General features: G+C 47.5%; 1 protein-coding gene across 1 annotated transcript in view; it reads right to left on the reverse strand.

The window, feature by feature from the left end:
* Positions 1-3311: 3311 nt before the first annotated feature.
* The window catches only part of CA10 (carbonic anhydrase 10 (inactive)), a 478349-nt gene continuing 463853 nt past the window's right edge, over positions 3312-17807 (reverse strand). The window contains exons 7-9 of the mRNA XM_087854513.1: positions 9133-9287; positions 6975-7149; positions 3312-4610 (exon numbers count right to left, since the gene is read on the reverse strand). Coding sequence (XP_087710639.1) covers positions 4588-4610; positions 6975-7149; positions 9133-9287 — 353 coding nt within the window. The 3' untranslated portion in view covers positions 3312-4587. The remainder of the gene's footprint in view (positions 4611-6974; positions 7150-9132; positions 9288-17807) is intronic.

Raw genomic sequence — 17807 nt, forward strand, 5'->3', positions numbered from 1 at the left:
AAAGCAGTTCGGATTTGTTTTGGGTGTATCTCGGTCCAGGGTTGTTCACTTGACAGCACACTGGAGGCAGGAGGACCTGCTGGGTGGATGTGACTATGGTCTGCGCTGAGATGATTATGGCTGGGACTGGGGCTTGTCGTGAGGCTGCCGGGTTGCAGGGAGGGAGCACCACATGGGAAAGACACCATGACATCAGAACCGGCAGGGCTGTAATTGGCCTATGACTTCATTAGGCCCCCAGCTTCTCTTTCTGAACATCTGGTCTCCCAACTCACCACTTGTTTTCAGTTGTTCATGATGGTCTGAAGTCTTGAAAACATTATCTGCAATCTGAGTAATCAGGACTGATGACCTGGGGTGGGTTTTGGAAAGTTGGTGTCAAGCCCTTATTTCAAACACTGATACTTCTTTTCTTTAAAACAGGGAGATTTGTCATTCAAATGCTAGACCTGTTAACTGAAGATCTGGGGCCGGAGGAGGGGGCAGGGAAACATTCTCAGACCATCCAACACAGTGACTGTGTACAGAGACTGGGATGTGATTCTGAAAAGGGAAGACGCATACGATAAGGCTGGTCTCTGGGCTCTCATGGACCCACCTACAAGGCGAGCCCTTCTCTGAGCAGGTCCTTCAGACAGAGATGTGGTTCCCAACTTTGCTGCACGTTGGAATCATCTGGGGATTTTTACAAAACACTGACAGTTGGCCACCACCCCGACCTTCCGACTTCAGTGGTATACAGTGCAGTCTGGGCTCTGCGGTTCTTAAAACATCCCAGGGGAGTCTAATGTGTAGCAAAGTTTGGGAGCCTCTAGAGTAGGAGGGGGTAGGAACGAGCATTTGGCGTCCAGTGGTCCTCATACTTGAGCGAGCACCAGAATCACCAGGAGGACTCCTGTAAAAACACACATGGCCGGCCCCACCCTGGAGTGCCATCTAGGAATTTGCATTTCTCTCCAGTTTCCCAGTGATGCTGGTAGGGCCATACTCTAAGAAGGACTGGCTTAAGAGAGCTGGGTCTGGCTTGCTACTTATGAGCTGTGTGACCCTGAGCACATCCCCCAGTCTTAAGAAGTGCGGTTTCTGTTTTTATAACATGGGAAGCAGTGGTGATTAGCTCGTGGGTCTCTGTGTGCGTGAAGCTAGATGATACTTGCAAGTTGCCTAAGCCAGGGCTTGGCCCACAGGACGTGTGCAAGCCATTATCGGTGTGTTTCCTAAGGTTCAATCATGCCAGCTGGTGAGTGATGTCCAAGTGAGCCTCTGCTCCTGGGGGTCCTACTTTCAGGCTTTCTGGAAGAGGAAAACTGTTACCCTCAGGAGCTAGGAGTGCTGGGGGTGGGTCCCTGAGCACTGGGGACCCATCTGGGGGTGCAGGCATATGTCATTCAATGATTGTTGATTGGGTGGCTGAAGCTGGGTGGGTACAGGCTGGGATAGAAGCCTGCCCTCCTGCCTAAACTCTACCTTACTCACATTCCAGACACATCTAGTGCTGCGAGTGGTGGTTGTCCTGATGTCACCATGGAAACCAAACTGCTACCAAGGGAGGTGGGACCTGGGCTCTAAATGGTGTTGGAAACCACAAAGTGTGTCCTTGAGAGGGGGACACTGTGGATCTCCACACTATGTCTTCCCTTCTTCTCGTGCAATTTGCCCAGCGTTCTCTTCTGTGTATATTTACTTTCCCTTCCCATTTTGCCGAGGAGGGAACTGAGGCACGGCACGCGTGTCCCTGCAGGTGGACAGGATGCCCACATCAGCCTGCAGCTCTGCCGCCCCACCCCCTTTCTGAACACCCATGCGCGTTACACGGAGAAATGGGTTTTTGTTCCTTAATCGCTTTACCGGGTCAACTCTCAGGAATTTTGTGGTATGTTTAAAACTTCTATTTTTTTTTTATCAGAGTGGTAGAAATCTAGTAAATCTTTATTACTTCCACATGGCTTGAGGGCAAAGTGCCCCGATTTCCATTTTATAGTTTGGGCCATGCAGGGAATGGGGAGAAGGCACTTTCAGGATCGGCCCAGGAAGTGAGAGACTGGCTAGTTCACTCCATTTTCAGTTCTGTGTGGTCAGAGTGAAATTCTGCCCATGCCCAGGGACCCCAGGGGTGTGAGCCTGGGTTTTCTTCTGTTCTCCCTGGACTGAGAACTGAATGAGAGACAGAGGGAACGATCTTAGCGAGGCCATGGGAGGGTGTCACATCCAAGTTATTTCTAGGTAAGGACACCGCCCCCAGGAGGCCAGTTGATTTGCATCACAGAGGATGCTAGTAACAGAAGGGAGCCTAGATGCCTGGCCTCTGCCTTCCTTCCTCACTGGTCTCCTTGCTCTGTGCCCCGACACGTGTCAGGCATTTACCTATGCGTGGATTGCTGGGTATCTGTTACTCTCATTTGATATTAATTGATGGCTTTGTGATTGGTGCTAAGCCCTTTCTGGAGAGGGAGGTATGGTATGGTCCACGTAAACCCTGCCAGGTGGGCCGCACACATGACCCACAGGCACCACGTACCGAACAGTCACTGGTATTGGGCAGCCTGCTCTAAGTAGCTGTGTTGCATTTAAGCCTCACAACTCACAGAGTCAGTTATTAGCATCCTGTACACCCAGATCAGAGAAGTAAAGCCACTTGCCTAAATCACACAGCAAGCAGGCAAGTGGCAGAGTGAGGATTTGAAGCCAGGTCTGGTCGATTTACCAATATTCTTCAGCCGCTGTACTACGCCGCCATCTGCCCTTGCAGGCTCAGAAAGATTCTGTCTCGCAGAGAAAGCAGCAAGCCACACAAAGGAAGACTGCCCCCTGTCTACCCTGAACCTTTGCAGACAGATCTGGTTTTCTGCAAAAATACAATTGCTCAGAAACAGGCTCCTAGGTCATCACTGCAAAGGCCATCATTTAACTCACATCGGTGTAAAAAGTGAAAACACTTCAATTAAGTGTATTATTTCAAATATGAAGTATTTGACTGTTTGATCATTTTTTTTTTCATCATCAATACAGCTAACAGACCCTGTGTGCCTGTGCGTGTCCCTCTTTCTGGGGACCGCGACAGAAAAGAGAGACGAAAGTTACTTTTAATTTGGCCACTGAACGAACATCCCAATCTTCCCTTCCAGCAGCTAAGCCTATATGTTTTCTCACCAGGGTGTTAATTACCTGGCTCTGGGAATGGCCAGCCGGGCGGCTCCGGTGGCTCCACGGCCCTGCCGGCCACAGTTGCAATGGCTTGTGGACACAGCAGGACTCAGAGGCCTCAGCAGGGAGCATTCTCCTTCTCAATAAATGCAGACAGGGGTACCGGCTAACTTGTTAAACACATTTATTGATTTCTTGACAGTAACCAAACACAGTGAGTGACCATTATAAACAAGGAAAGAAAGGCATTCGTTTGTATTTTGTGAGATCCGGCTGCACCTGGAGAGAAAAGACACCCCCTTCCCAGGAATTTACAAGGCAAAATGCATTCCTTCAAGGGAGTATCACAGGGGGGATGGCAGTTTTGAGAAATGCAAGAAATCTGTCGCCTGCTATCTCAGGCTGAAGCTCACCTTGTATGAATGATTGAGCCATGGAGTGGAATTAAAGTTATACTTGCTTAGCAAATGCATTCCTGATTGCCACAAACTCAGTCAAAACTGGCTGCAAATGAACAGAACATAGAGATGAAGGAACAAGTGAAATCAAAGAATGCAGTTGCAATGGAGGCAGGCTTCGCCTGTAAGGAAGGAGAACAGACCAAAGGCAGAAAAATGAAATTAACTCGTTAAACACATTTATTGAGCTGTTAACAATAACCAAACACAATGTATGACCTTTGGAAAACAAGAAACAGTGAATGGATCGATTCTGATCTTGGCAAATCCTACTACAGATATGTGACAGAGGGGAAATAATTCCATTTCTTTATAGTCTGCAGTGATATATATACAATGTGTATCTCTTCAAGGTCTGTCCTTTTCTTTTTGAATTTTTTTGAGTAAACAGAAGAATCACAATCTAGAAATAAGTGTCCTTGGCCAAATTTGTCCTGGTTCACCTGTCACCAGCACCCTCAGAGGATCCTAGGACACCACCCGAGATAACTTGATGCCAAGAACAAAGTCCGCTTGATGCTGTCGGAGCTGTGTTTTCTCCTCTCTCTCTTTTGGAAGAATTTTGTATGTACAAAGGCTGAAAAGTCTCATTGGGTAGGTTTATTAGTTCAGGAAAACAGTATCAAAATTGTAATCAGGTTAACTGGTTATTTTCTTCTAAGACCTCTTAGGAACGAGCCTGTTTTTTCTGAAACTTGACTTTCCATCTTGGAGGCCATGTGAGTGTGTCTATGTGTAGATTTGTTTGCATGTGTTCACATGTGTGTGCGCGAGTGCTTATGTGTGTGTGTGTGTCGGTGAGTGTGTGGAAGAGATGTGTTCCTCTGCCATGGTTTTGCAGACACTTTTCATGAAGAAAGGGCCAATCCAAAGAGTGAATGAGGCTTGAGGGAGAGAGGGAGAGAGAAGAAAGAAGGGGGCATTCTAGGTTACATCAATTCACAGTTGTAGCATTTCTTCTTGAGATTCTTCTTGGCCTTGTTCCCTACTTGAGGAGCCATTCATTTACTGGAAAGAGAGAGAAAGGAAAACACACACACACAAACAACACAAAATGAGGTAGAGTTGAATTAAGGCACACAAAGTTTGGGGGGCTTACTCCAAAGGGGAAGGGGCAGTTCTGTAAATTGTATATATGTATCCTGACCACCCCTCTGCTTTCTCATAAACCTCTAGGCCCAAGCTGTCCCAGAGGGTTGTTACCAGTCACATGTGGCTACCATACATTCAAATTAATTAAAATGAAAACTAAAAATTTAGTTGTCTTGTTGGACTAAGCACACTCCAGATGTCTGATAGCCACATGTGGCTAGTAGCTACCATACTGAACCAGGCAGATACAGAATATTTCCAGAGTTGAAGAAAGTTCCAGTGGATGCCAGCGCTTGAGACGAGGGGTGGGCAAATGACAGCCCACAGGCCAAATATAGCTTGTGGTCTGTTTTTGTCTATAAAGTTTTATTGAAACATGGCCACAACCAATCATTTACATATTGTCTATGGCTGCTTTCACTCGACAACATAAGAGTGTAGCAGAGACTCTGTGACTCAAAAGCCTAAAGAATTTACTAATCGGCCATGCAGAAAGTTTGCAACCTCTGCTCTAGACTGTAAGCTCTGCGTGGATGGAGCCCTATCTGTCTTCATCACCACCATATTCCCATCACCTAGCTAAGTGCCTGGCACACAGCAGGCACATTATAACTACGTGTTGAATAAAGGGAAGGCTCAACGAATGGAGTATTTTTCTGGTAGTTCTGGCGGGAAGGGAACAGAAAATTATAGTTTTGACACTTTGCGTGTATCTGACAGAGAAAAAAAGAAAGAAGGAGATGGGGGGGAAGTAGGAGACATGAAGTGGGGGATCAAGGGGCAGCTGCCTGGTAACATCCATAGTCCCCACATTTGGGTGGCATGTTATTGCTACAAAGGGCTCTCATTTGCTCCTCACTAGTCATGAAATAGATGCTATAGAGACTGTCATGAAAGAAGCCAGGTCTAGAGGGGAAATGACTTGGCTGGGTTTACATGGCTTGGTAATGACAGAACCAGACCAGGAGCTCAGGTGTGTGGATTCCTTGTTGAAGACATCTCCATGACCCCGTTCTGCCTCCATCTTCCTTTCCATGTTGAGGGTTTATCACAGCAATCAACAGATACTTAGCATGTGTAGGAAAAGAGAGAGACCTGGATGTGGGTGAGAGGGTTACAGGAGGCAGGAGTCATCTTAAATGTCTCCTTTAGTAGGGGTAATAGTCACCTCTAGGGACATAGCACCAGAAAAAGATGTGCTCACACGTGTTACCTCATTGGATCCCAATGGCCCGGCATCCAGAGTATTTGCTCCCCTTTTGGGAGAAAAGGGGTGGGGGTCCATTGTGCACATAGCTAAAAGCTTGAATGCTTCTTGCTGTCCTGGTCTAACAGATAACATTGGAAAATCAGCCTCTCTGGGCCCTTGGGTACAATGGCAATAAAAATGCTGTCTTATGCTAAGTGAAATCAGTCAGAGAAAGACAAATACCATATGATTTCACTCATATGTGGAATTTAAGAAACAAAACAAACGAGCAAAGGAGAAAAAAGAGAGAGAAAGGCAAACCAAGAAACAGTCTCTTTAACTACAGAGAACAAACTGATGATTACCAGAGGGGAGGTGGGTGGGGGATGGGTGAACTAGGCGATGGGGATTAAGGGGTGCACTTGTCATGGTGAGCACCAGGTGATGTATGGAAGGGTTGAATCACTATATTATACACCTGAAACAAATACCACACTGTATGTTAACTAACTGGAGTTTAAATAAAAATGTAAAGAAAAAGAAAAAGGAAAATACCTCCCTGGCTCGCATCAGTTGAAAGCCCTAGGGTGCTGTACATACTAGAGGCTTACGAAGAGGTCTGCAACTTTCTGAAATGTCCTTAATGTCATGATTCAGGTAACTACTTATGCAAAAATAGTGTACATAACCTAACACCAAATATTCCTTCATGGGAGCACTTTCTTCCTTGTGAAGACTGCGTATCACAGGCAGCTGTCCAAACTTGGGCTCCAATAAAACTCCCTTCCCTTCCTCCTTCCCTCCTGGCTTCCTGCTTTCTTGCCCTCCCTCCCTCCCTTCTTCCTTTTTTTTTTTTTTAAAGGCTGTCTTGTTTGAACCAGAAGGGATCCGAAGGTTTGACACCCCCTCCCCATTTCTATCTCTGTATGTCTATCTCTATGTCTGTTTATCTCGAATGATACAGAAGTTCTACCAATGGGAAGGCACCATACAAATGGAAGGGCGTGGTCTCATTGTCATTTGTGATCCTGATTCTGATGAGATGCCTGAGCCCCGGCTTGGGCCCGTGCCCTCCGAGCCAGCGCACCCACCTCTATACTGAAGCTTCTGGGCCCGGTTGTTCGGACAGTCCTTCCCCTGTAAACTGAAGTTGATGTTGGTACGAATGCAGCGGTTGTTGAGGGGCTGCACAGGCCTGAAGTTGTCACTCATGCTCAGAAAGATCTGGGATGGCTGATTCTGGCTGAGCAGGCGTAAGGAATGCATCTGCAGAGAGAGACACATCGGAGTCCCACCTACCATCCTAAATGCGCTAGAGAAGGAGTGGGACTGTGTACACCGTGCCCGAGCCAGGCAGTCCTGACTGGGTCAGTCTGCCCTGAGCCCTGCAGAGACCCTGTTTCACGGATTCAGGTGTGCTGCCGGCCCCCTGATGCCTCCGTGCACGGAGCGAGCCTTGCTTCTACCTCACCAGGTCACGCATATCTCTGAGCAAGTCCTCTGCTCTCTCTTAAGCTCAAACACACCATCTGTCAAAGGAGGAAACCCATCTAGTTGTTCTCCAGGGTCCCTTTGTCCTCTGACACCTTGTGGTTCTGTAACTTCCAGTAATTCAGGGAGTTATTCCCTCCCCCATGGGTGTTCTCCAAACCGTAGTGATTGATCCAGGGGTCCAAGCTAAATTAAGCTCGATCAATTTGGTTCCTTCTCTGTGACTATGGGGACTGGGTGGCTGGACTACAGCCCTTTCTGCCATGTTCCAGCCCAGGACTGCGAAGCAAAGGAAGACCTTCCTGTCTCTAACAGGAAAGAAGAACAAAACGGACGTGCAGTAAGAAACTAAAGAGAACAGAGAGGACAGACTTCTCGGGAATTCCTGACATTGATTTCTGATCTCAATATCTCTTGAATACCACCTTTTTTCTAAGTAAGGGATCTGGAAGGGGTGGCTTGTCACCAAAAGAATCCCCATCAACACAGACAGGATTGGAGACTTCAAATGGTTCAGGTTGTTGGGTGGTGAGTACGTATCCCATCAAGGAGATTGGATTCTGCTTCCTTTGCTCATCTTCCTTTCTAGTTTTAATAGACGATCATAGAAATTCTGGAACTGGGGTGGATGTGATATACTCCTTCATTATAAAGGGGAGGAGCATTTGTTCCACATAAGTGGGGGTGACAGCTGCGGGAGAGCACAGAGAGCCAATGGCAAAGCTGGCAGCCGGTGCTCAGCCCTGGTTCTCAGGCAGCTCAGGGCCATACTAGCCCCTGAGATGCTCTAAAAAATACTTCACATTTCGACAGTTTGTGAAACGCTCCTCTTGGAGACTGACACACGTATTATCAATTTAAAGGCCCTGACAAGTTTCCCAGTAAGGAAATCTATTTAACTTTTTTTTTTTTTTAATGTAGGCTCCACACCGAGCATGGAGCCCAACCCAACACGGGGCTTGAACTCACGACCGTGAGATTGAGATTTGGGCTGAGATCTAGAGTCGGATGCTTAACTGCCTGAGCCATCCAGGCGCCCCTAGTAAGCTTTTTAAAACTCCAGCTTGTCCAACGTATTTGGACACACCACCCACTTTGCTCACTTGCTGTTTGAACATCATGACTGCGGCGTGCACGTTGGGAACTAACCTTGCTGTCTTTTCTCATTCAGACACGTGGGATGCTTCTACACTTTGTTCACGTTAAGCCTTTTCAGATGCTGGGTTTTCAAGCACAGGTGTGGTGATTTCAACTGTGGACCCCCAGAATTCATAAATCGAAGTCCTAGCCCCCCAGTACCTCTGCATGTGACCTGATTTGGAAATAGGGTCATCGCAGGTGTAATTAGTTAAGATGAGGTCTTTAGGGTGGGCCCTAATTCGGGGTGACACAGGTGTCCTTATAAAAAAGGGGATTTGGGCAGAGACACAGAGGAAGAACGCCACATAAAGATAAAGGCAGAGTGGCAGGGTTTCTAAGAGCCAAGGAACACCAAGGTTGCTGGCCACCCACCAGAAGGATAGGTGTGTAATAGATTCTTCCTTACATTGCTGAGAAGGGGCCAACCCTGCTGACACCTTGATCTTGGATTTATAGACTCCAGAGCAGGGAGGCAGTACATTTTTGCCGTTTAAGCCATGGAGTTTATGTTACACTTTGTCAAAGCAGTCCTAGCAAACTAATCAACAGGCACTCCACAAACTCAGCCAGTCTTGACGTCATCTTCCCCATTAGCTAAAAGTCCGCAGAAAAGCTCACCTGCATCCTGGTTATATAGACAGGTTTGTTCATTATTATCCAACTCGCCGTCTCATAGCAGGGTGGGATAGTCATCGAGCCATCATACGTAATGAAACTAGAGGTCTCTGGATATAGTTCCTCTATGTTAAGTCCCTGTAGTAAATATGCATCATCTAGAGAAGGAAACGAGAAAGACTTAAGAGTTCGGTTTCTTGAGAACGTGCTGGGGTTGCTGATAATTTCTTTTTCTTTTCAGATTTCAGAAGACCATATCTGCCAGGACAGGCTACAAAAATGAGCAGCCCCCCTGCCCTAATCTCAGTTATTTTCAACAACAAAGGCTTATTTCTTGCTCACGTACTTGTTCATCCTAGGTTGGCTGGGAGCCTTCCTCCATGCCATTGCTGTCCACACTCTGGGACTCAGGCCCTGACAGCAGCTGCCATCTAGACCCTTATGAGTAGCAATGATAGAAAGCAACCAAAATGAAGCATATGTTGGCTCTTAAATCTCCCATCCCAGAAGGGGCACATGTCACTTCTGCTCACATTTTGGTAGCCAAAGAGGTAACATGGCCAAGACTGCCATCAGGGATTCAAGGAAGCGCATTTCTCTGGCAGGATTGGGCACTGAATGTTGGCGAACAGAAGTGTGGTCTACCACGAGGGCACAAGAATGAACCAAGTCCTTGCTTATGGTCCCCGAGACCTAGCATTATAGTCATAATGAAATACACAGTTAAAGGCTTCAGGGCTGACTGAAACATTGCCTGGTCGCCATTCTTCTTTATTAACATTGCTTAATTAAAAGAACATTAAGAAAACACTTTTAGAAAGAGAAGCAAATCAGGCCAAATCTACCATGAGAGTCAACAGTTAAGTCCAACGACTGATTTCACTTTTGTGGGCCTCTTCCTTATTGCGCCCATGCACGTAGCCTCTTCTCTTTTTACACCTATTTGAGGTAGTCACATTCATATGTATTTTACTCTCAAATATGCTTTTTCAGTTATAAAAATGACATACATGCATATCAGACTGTATGGAAAAAGGAGAGAAAACAAGAGGATAATCAATACCGTGGTCATCTGAAACAGTGGCCATGAGCGTTTGGTTTATTTCATTCTGATTTTTAATTTCAATGCATTGGTTGTATTTTTGTAAACACTGTAATGTACTGAAGTTTTCAGATACCCACAAATTCTAATGAACCTCTCTCTCCCTCCTCCTCTCTCTAGGATCCCTCCCCTTCTTTCTGCACATGCTTCTTCTCTTCTCCCAGCTTCCAAAACATGATGCTTGGTATTCCTATTTTTCTGGCCTTTCTTTTTCAGGTTCTGTTGCTGGCTCCTGATTCTCCACCTGCTACTCTTGGTGTTGACATTTACTGGGGACAAGTCCAAGACTTCTTTTTTTTTTCCCTTCCTCACACTACAGTGAGAAGCCCATCTACATCCATGGCTTCCATTGCCCTCTGTGTCCTGGTGATTCCAGATCTAAGTCTCTAGGGGTCTTGCACCCCCAGTTTGTCATGAGTGTCCATCACTGTGGCCGGTCCAGAAGGCCCGGGGAACCCAGTACCTGGCAGGTGGAGGGAAGAGCTTGGTTTCTCCTTTCCTCCTAGATTCTCTCATCATGTTTTCAACTCTCCATGGAAAAGGACTAATTCTTCAGCGGTTGACATGACCTCTCAGGTTTAGGACTATGCACGTATAATGGTACAAAAGGACTTTCACATAGAGCTGGAACCTCACAATAACCTAGAAGATTGGTCAGGCAGATAATAACATCCCCATTGGCAAGATCAGAGAGGCACAGTAACCTGCCCAAGGTCACAGAGCTGGCTGGTGACTACTGAATGGGAACTGGAACCCAGCTCTCCTGACTTCCGGCCCAAAGGCATTCATTCACTCAGCAAATGTTCAGTAAGCACCAGCTGTGCTGGGCAGAGGGTGAGGGAGGGCCTGGGGAGAGAGCAGTGAACAAGATAGATGCGGTGCCCACCCTCATTCTATTGACGAGACAGACCACAAATGGCCAAGTAAATAAATGCAGCCTCTTCTCTCACGTGGTGATGAGTGCACCTTGGCCAGGCCCGTTCCTACCTTCTGATCCTCAGTATCAGGGAGGCGAATCCATTTTCCTGGGCAAAGTCCCCCCTTCCTTTCCCATCTCTTCCTCCAGAAATTGCTCACTCAAGTTTCTCTGATAAAAAAGAGTCCTCTCTGCCAAGGGAACTTGAATTTCAGTGCTCCTCCGCTCGTCAACGGAATTAAGAACAGATCAACTGATCCAGTGGTTTGGAATGATGTAAATAAAACCACTGTCCGCCTGCTCTGTCCCCAGCTGCTCCTCCCGGCCTCTGACTACCCTGCGGGGGGCACAGAACATCTCCACGAGACAGACAGAGTGGTCAAGCTGGATTTGGAGGCCAACCCTAGGCCTTTCTTTCAATTTGCATTTAAGTGTGTCCACCCTCCAACCCAAACAGGAGGGAATCCAGACCAGCCCGGGAGAGACACAGGGGTTGGAATACGGCTGCCCTGGGGGTCTGCACTCTGGCCTGTGGGGTCAGATGCTTCCCTACCGAGCCACGGTGTTCAGAGCACACACCGTGGGAGTCACATCAGGCGCCGACACAACAAGCTTCTGTTGACTAGCCACCACGTGGCTCTGCGTCTTAAGCCCTAATGTATGTCAAGCGCTAAGCTCGGTGTAGGTGAGCAGGATGTAACGAAGTGACTGCAGCGAGGAGCCACAGGGAGAGCGACATGTATCTGTGCTGGCTACATTGAGAGGCTGTCAGTTTTGCCTGGGGGGGTGGGCCTCAGGAGAGTATTAATCGAGGAGCTGACCTGAACTGCATTTTGAACGACAGGAGGTAATCAGTGTGTGGCTGGCAGCGTGGCTGTCAAGGGCACCGTAGACGTTTCTGCCAGGGAAGGAACAGAGGATGGAGAGAGGGAGGCACACCGGCTGAGGGCCGGAGTGCTGGGGAGCTGCAGGGGTGGGGGGGGAAGGGTGTTGCGTGAAATGAAGCCAGTGGTGCGCAGGGCGCAGGCCACACCCGGGAGGTCCTCCTCTGCGCTGTTGGGAGTTCGGGCTTCCTCCTGCAGGCAATGCGGAGCCACTGAAGGGTTTAAGGCCGGGGAGTAGCAAGATCAGGTCTGCACTTCATGGTGCCTGCTCTGCTGGCAGCTTGGCCCGAAGATTAACATATTGAATGAGAGAAGGAAGCATCCGGCACATCTTTATTAAAGGTCAATGTGATTTGTTTAACCAAGCTTGCACGCAGAGCATATTGGGTACTCTAGCATGCTGCTCTTATTGTATTTTATTTTATTTGGCGTGGTGGGGAGGAGGGAAGGAAGGAGGCAGGGGAACAAGGGGCATTCCAGGCATGCCTGGAATAAAGGAAAAGAACATTTATGTTTCTCTGAAACCAGAAGCAGCCTCTGGGTCGCATCCATATTCGAGGAAAGTGTTGGTGTGTGTGAGTGGGTGGGGGGGCAGGTGAGGAGCAAGACGCTATGTTCAGGGATGTAACCCACACAGTAGGGTAACAGCGTGCTTCCCAAACACTGCTGTGCCCGTATCCCAGACTCCACCTGCCGGGGTCCCGCCAGGAGATTCCCCTTCGCCCACATCCCCCAAGAGATGCAACACTCCGTCGGAGGACTCGGGCGGCTTGCGGCCAGTTCCCCCTCCCACGAGCCTCATTCACCACTTGGTTCTTTCCATGAAATCTCGCAGACTCATGCTTCACCTTTTGACCCCCCCTTTTTTTTAAAAGATTTTATTTTTAAGTAATCTCTACACCCATGTGGGGCTCGAACTCACAACCCCGAGATCAAGAGTCACGGGCTCTACCGACTGAGGCAGCCTGGTGACCCACCTTTCCATCCTTTTTATTTCCTCATGCTACAGAACTTGGGAAGACCCAGTGTGAAGAGTGTGAGCATTGGACTCAGACCTGAGTTTGAATGCTGACACTCTCACCTCCCGGGTGCCCTTGGATGAGCAGGTAACAAACCACATTAGTACGCAGACGGTTGGGGTGGCCATAGGACCGAATGCATGTGTCCCCCCCTAAATTCGTATGTTGAAGTCTTAACCCCTGATGTGACGGTATTAGGAGGAAGGGCTTTGGGGAGATAATTAGCGCCCTTATAAAAGGGACCCCAGAGAGCGCTCTCATCCCTTCATCCTTGTGAAGATGCAAGATTTCCGCAAGCCGGGAGACGGCCCTCGCCACAACCCAGCCCCGCTGGCACCCCGATCTCAGAATTTCAGCCTCCGGAGCTGGCAGAAGTAAATTCCCGCAGCTCGCAAGCCGCCCTTCAATGGTGGTGTATGAGAGCGGCCCCAACGGACGGAGACAGAGCGCTTGCCTCCGAGTTGTTTAACGAACCGATGATACTTTTCAAGTACAGATGGTCCCCCACTTGGGATGGTTCAATTTATGATTTTTCGACTTTATATTGGTGTGAAAGCAATACTCATTCAGTAGAACTGTGAATTTGGATTTTTTCCCGGGCCAGTGACACGCAGCAGGATCCTCTCCCGTGATGCTGGGCTACGAGCCGAAGCTCCCTGGGAGCCCCCGGATCGCGAGGGTCAACAGCCGGTAACCTCCAGCCATGCTGCACCCACGCACAGCCGTCTACGTTCTGTTTCTCACTTTCAGCGCAGTACTCAATAAACTACATGAGATAATCAACGCTTCATTATACAACAGGCTGTGTGTTAGGCGATTTTGCCCAACCGTAGGCTGACGTAAGTGTTCCGAACACGTGTGAGGTCAGCTAGGCTGAGCTATGTCGTTCAGTAGGCGAGGTGTATGGAGTGCATTTTTCACCTAGGATATTTTCAACTTTTGATGGGTTTATCAAACGTAACCCCACAGTAAGTTAAAGAAGATCCGTACTTGGCACAGGGCCCAGCATACAGCACTGGGTAGCATTAATGGCACCCCCTTCCTTGTCCGGGATGGCGTCTTCCCTGGGATAAGCACCGCTTGACCTCCCTGAGGTCTCCCGGCTCTCCCCAGCTGGGTTAGGGCCTTCCTTTCTCACCGTATTTATTGAATCAGTTTGCCAATAATAGCTTACTAATTAAATGTCCCCACCAACCTGTGAGCCTTTGGAAGAAGGGCTTCTGTCTTTGATCTCTGAATCCCCAGGCTGGGCCTGGGGCCCACCACGTAGTGGGTGCTCGGGGAACACTGACTAGATGAATCACTAAGACAGTTTCTGCCCAGCAGCTCCACCTGGCGATGGTGCTGGGTAGAAACTAAAGGAAGAAGAGGCAACATCATTTGTCGGGTGATGGGGAAAGATCTCTGAGGCTCCAGTCCATACCACCAGCTTAAATACATGCTGCCCGCTCCTCCCCGCATATACAGCTCCCCCAAGAGATCAGGGCGGGAGTGAGACTGGTGCCTGTCCCCGTCTGGCATCACCGTGTTCCTACACCAAGCACATCTAGTGACACTGCTGTGTTTACACGGCTGAGATTAGTGTGCATTCAACGTGTAATGTTTGTCCTCACGACTTCCCCACTCTGCCTCAGGCTGCCATTAAGTCAGTGTTCTAGCTTTTAGGGATTGGAATTTGAGGACCACAGGCCACCTTTTTACATCTTCTGTTCTCCCCATGGAGACTTGCTCAGTGTATTTGCCGAGATAAAGGCCAGGGAAGCCAAGAAAAGTATATGGGCAAACCCAGCAGTTTCCAGCCCTGGTGTCAAGGAACACCGGGGTGCACTGTATGGCTAACCAGGTTGGGAACGAAGTATTGCCTAATCCCGCCGTCTATGCAGCTGCCTGAGAAAAACTGCCAGCGTGTACGTGTCACTGTTATCCTCTGCGTTCTGAGACAGAAAGGAGGCTAAGAACGAATGCGCTGGGTGTTGGGTTCTGCTCACAAAACTCTCACAGATTGATGGACTCATTAGTAAGGACGGCAAAGATCTAGAGGTCAGGGTTGTTTATGGATAGAGAGATACAGATTTGAGGGGAAGCTCAGAGGCCAGTGGGGGCGGTCCGTTTGGTTTAAGGATATTTATTGAAAGGCAGGGATGGAAGAAGTTCAAATAAATTTTCATGTTTAAAGAGAGGATTTCTTTCTTTCTAATTTCCCCCCCATTTTTCTGTCTTATCTTTTCTTATCATCTTTCCATCCACCTATCTTCTATCTATCCAATTGTCCTATGAGAATGTAGCTTATAGGGGGCAAAGCCCTGAACTTCAAGCAAGAATCTGAATCCGAGTCTCAGTTCCAGTTGTGGCTTTGCCTGGAACTTCCTCTTGCTTTGTGGCTACGTGGGGGAGTCTCTCTTCATCTGAGCTTCAGTGGTGTCCTGTGGGCACCAGACTGTTCTGGATAATTGCTCAAGTCATCTTCAGGTGAAAAAAGTCCATGAACCCCCCATATCCTTCAACATAAACTTATCTAGACAAATTTATTGTCGGCCTGTCCGACTTCTGTAAATCTTTATGCGCGGGCTCCATCTCTGGGAGAATCAGTAGGGAGAGAACAGTTGTGTGCGGCTCGTAGCCCAGTTTTATTCTTTCAAAAGACTGGAGAAGTTGACAGATGTGCTTTTAATTTTATGACATGCTCTTGCTGAATCTGTGATTTATACTGAGTTCTCAGTGATGGATACAACTCTCATGACTTTTTCTTCTTCTTCTTTTTTTAAGATTTTATTTATTTATTTGACAGAGAGAGAGAGAGAACAAGCAGGGTGGAGGGGCAGAGGGAGGAGGAGAAGAAGACTCCCCACCGAGCAGAGAGCCCTGACATGGGGCTTGATCCCAGAACCCCGAGATCAGGACCTGAGCTGAAGGCAGGCACTTAACCAACTGAGCCACCCAGGCGCCCCATTTCTTCTTCTTTTTTTAAATAAGAAAATCATACTACGACGACGTGTCTAGAGCTGCATAGTGGGGGAATCTGTCCGTTCGTCTGAGCTCAATGGCAGCCTGTGTTAAACGTGTCGTGTTTACTTATGTGAACCACTGAGAGATTTAACATCGCCCGGCTCCCCGCGTACGAAGTTCCCATTCAGAGAGAGCGGCACCAATGAGCAGAAGACACGGCGGTTCCAGAGATCGATGCCGGGCTTGCTTCTGATCAATACGGAACCATGTGGCAATTTTCTCATGTGGAATGACATTTCCTCTTGTAATTTGAGGCAAATCCAAGTGAATTGAAGAAAGGCAATCACCAAAAGAATAAAGTAATATGATTTTTCTGTCGTATACAAACAATCGGTGAAAAACAGGAGAATTGGATTCATGGAGGGAAGCCCCTCCTTTCCTGTCCCTCCTTTCCTGAAGGTCCTCCTTAGCTGGCAACATGGCAAGCGGTTGCTGTATATCTCATTCTGTGAAAACATGTCCAAAGCCATTCTTTGGAAAGGAAAGTGCAGGTTCAATTAAGCATTAGAGAAAGGCGGCAGAAACAACATGCTTAAACTCCCCGGTGATACTTTGTCACAGCGAGCACGGCGTCCCTCGGAGGAGTGGGTGCTCGGAACACTTCCCAGGACCTGAGAGGTATACGGCAGTGACAAGCTGCTCTGTCCTTGCCCATGCACTTGTCTTTTAGCCGGGGCCAGGCCAGGGGGCCAAAGCAAAGTTATAAAAAGAGGAAAGACAGAAAAAAAAAAAATGTTTTAAGGGGCTCATACGGTGCGTCAAAAACACGTTTAAAATCTCTCCCCCGCGTGCCTTTGGTTGTGTGTCTCTCTTATTTCCTTGGAGGGAATATATTAAGACAAGAGCAGGATCTTTTTAAATTTGGAATCTGGGATCTTTTGGATCCTTATCGGGCTGAAGTTCACCGCTGTATTTACAGACTACGAAATGAACGGCGTACGTGAAATTGAAAGAGAACGAAGCCACCGAAATGATACACTGTCCTAGGACATCAGAAGAAAGCCTTCATTTAAATGTAATGTTCTGATAACTACTCCCTATTCCCCATTTAAGAAAGCTCTTTGCACTCCATTAGTTACTGGTTTCACCCTTGAAAATATCATAAAATCTCTTTAAAAAAAATAAAGCCAGCTCGAGGCAATCAGGTGGATACTAAAATGATAGGAACGTTACCTTTTATGCAATCAGTGCTCTGCGGCTGCTAATTATTTAACACAAGGAAAATGGAGGGATATTGGCATTCTTGCAATATACCACATTAAAAATTAAAATACTTCGAGTAAATTACTGATATCTCCTCCAGAAAATCCATTCAGAAAATCCATCTTTCAATGTCATGATTTCAGTCTTGACCCTCAGTCTATTGAAGGGGAATTTAACTTTAATAAAATGGATTTTCTTTAGAAGACTTTCTAAATTCAGCCAGAAATTAATTCTGGCTGGTCTTTTCCATTGTCGGTCTGGGTTCGTGAGAGTGTTTTATAAGATTTGCTCAGACATATGAAATCTAAGCTTCCAGGGAAAGCAGAACTTCACTAGGCCATTACTATCCACTGCATGGGTTCATATGCGGGAGATGTGTGTTATTTAAAGTAAGCCGCGTTGTGTGCCCAGTATTGTATTCACTGCGAACGTAGTTTTTATTTGGCATTCTAGTGACCTATCTTCAGGAAGCTGGATTTGATCACCATCTACCTTTGGACGATTTAGGAAAGCATAAAATAATGCACCTCATTTACACCAGTCATTGT

Source organism: Ursus americanus, chromosome 23 (genome assembly GCF_024610735.1).
Source record: "Ursus americanus isolate L20-20 chromosome 23, mUrsAme1.1.p, whole genome shotgun sequence".
NCBI lineage: Eukaryota > Metazoa > Chordata > Mammalia > Carnivora > Ursidae > Ursus > Ursus americanus.